General features: G+C 42.1%; 1 protein-coding gene across 1 annotated transcript in view; it reads right to left on the reverse strand.

Moving 5' to 3' along the window:
• Positions 1 to 491: 491 nt before the first annotated feature.
• Positions 492 to 877, reverse strand: part of smpd3 (sphingomyelin phosphodiesterase 3) — a 35,540-nt gene continuing 35,154 nt past the window's right edge. The window contains exon 9 of the mRNA XM_035664294.1: positions 492 to 594. Within this exon, the coding sequence (XP_035520187.1) occupies positions 493 to 594 (102 nt within the window). The 3' untranslated portion in view covers position 492. The remainder of the gene's footprint in view (positions 595 to 877) is intronic.

An 877-nucleotide genomic window follows, 5' to 3' on the forward strand; every position in this document is an offset into this window, starting at 1 on the left:
CAGCTAAAACAGATCCAATAAAAGGAGTGTGTGTAAATCGGCTACATGAAACAATTCACTGTAAATAAAACCCTCTGGATTAGTTCAACAGGGAGGAGAAGAGTGGAGAGGCCAGGCGATATTCAACAGTCAAAATGTCGATCAGTTGTGTTTGTGTGTGGTACTGTATTTATAGTGTGTGTGTGTGTGTGTGTGTGTGTGTATGTGGGTGGTTTACCCAGGAAGATGACTACCTTTCTGGCTTTCTAAACTGAATTCCCCTGCTTATCTTTTCCCCTCCAGTGTCTTTCTCTTTCATATCACTCCTCTTCGTATCCATTCATCCACCGAGCGCTCCTGCGGTGATTCACTCGTCCATTCTCTCCGTCCCTTCAATCCTCTTGCAGGACATTTTGTCTCTCTCAAGCAGCTCCGTATCTGTAATCTCTTCGTCTTCCTGGCTGCCTGTCATTCCTCCATGGCAGTATTTTAAAAAAAGCTCAGGTGGTCAATCTAAGGCTCCTCTTCGCCGGTGGAAACAGCCAACCGCATGGCCACAGACAGGTGGTCGGTGATGCCGGCCAGCTGGGTGACGAAACTGAACTCCTCGATTTCCTGCAGGAAGAGAGAAGTGTCATATCAAATCCTCATTATCTGACCTTCTGCTCTGTAGCAGATTTATAGATTTGTAATTTTCATTATTATTATTTTTTTATTTGGTTTTCTTTTGGTTTGGTTTTCAGTTCAGTTTAGTTTCAGTTAGTTGAGTAAGTTTACTTGTTTCAGTTCAGTTTTTATCAGTTTCAGTATTAGTTTTAGTTAATTATAATGTGAGGGTTGACTCACATATCTCCAGAAGTGAATCAATCCCATATGAAAATGCCCAACTTTACAGCAG

The sequence above is a fragment of the Morone saxatilis genome, unplaced genomic scaffold (genome assembly GCF_004916995.1).
Source record: "Morone saxatilis isolate NCDOM2014 unplaced genomic scaffold, NCSU_SB_2.0 Contig2, whole genome shotgun sequence".
Lineage (NCBI taxonomy): Eukaryota > Metazoa > Chordata > Actinopteri > Moronidae > Morone > Morone saxatilis.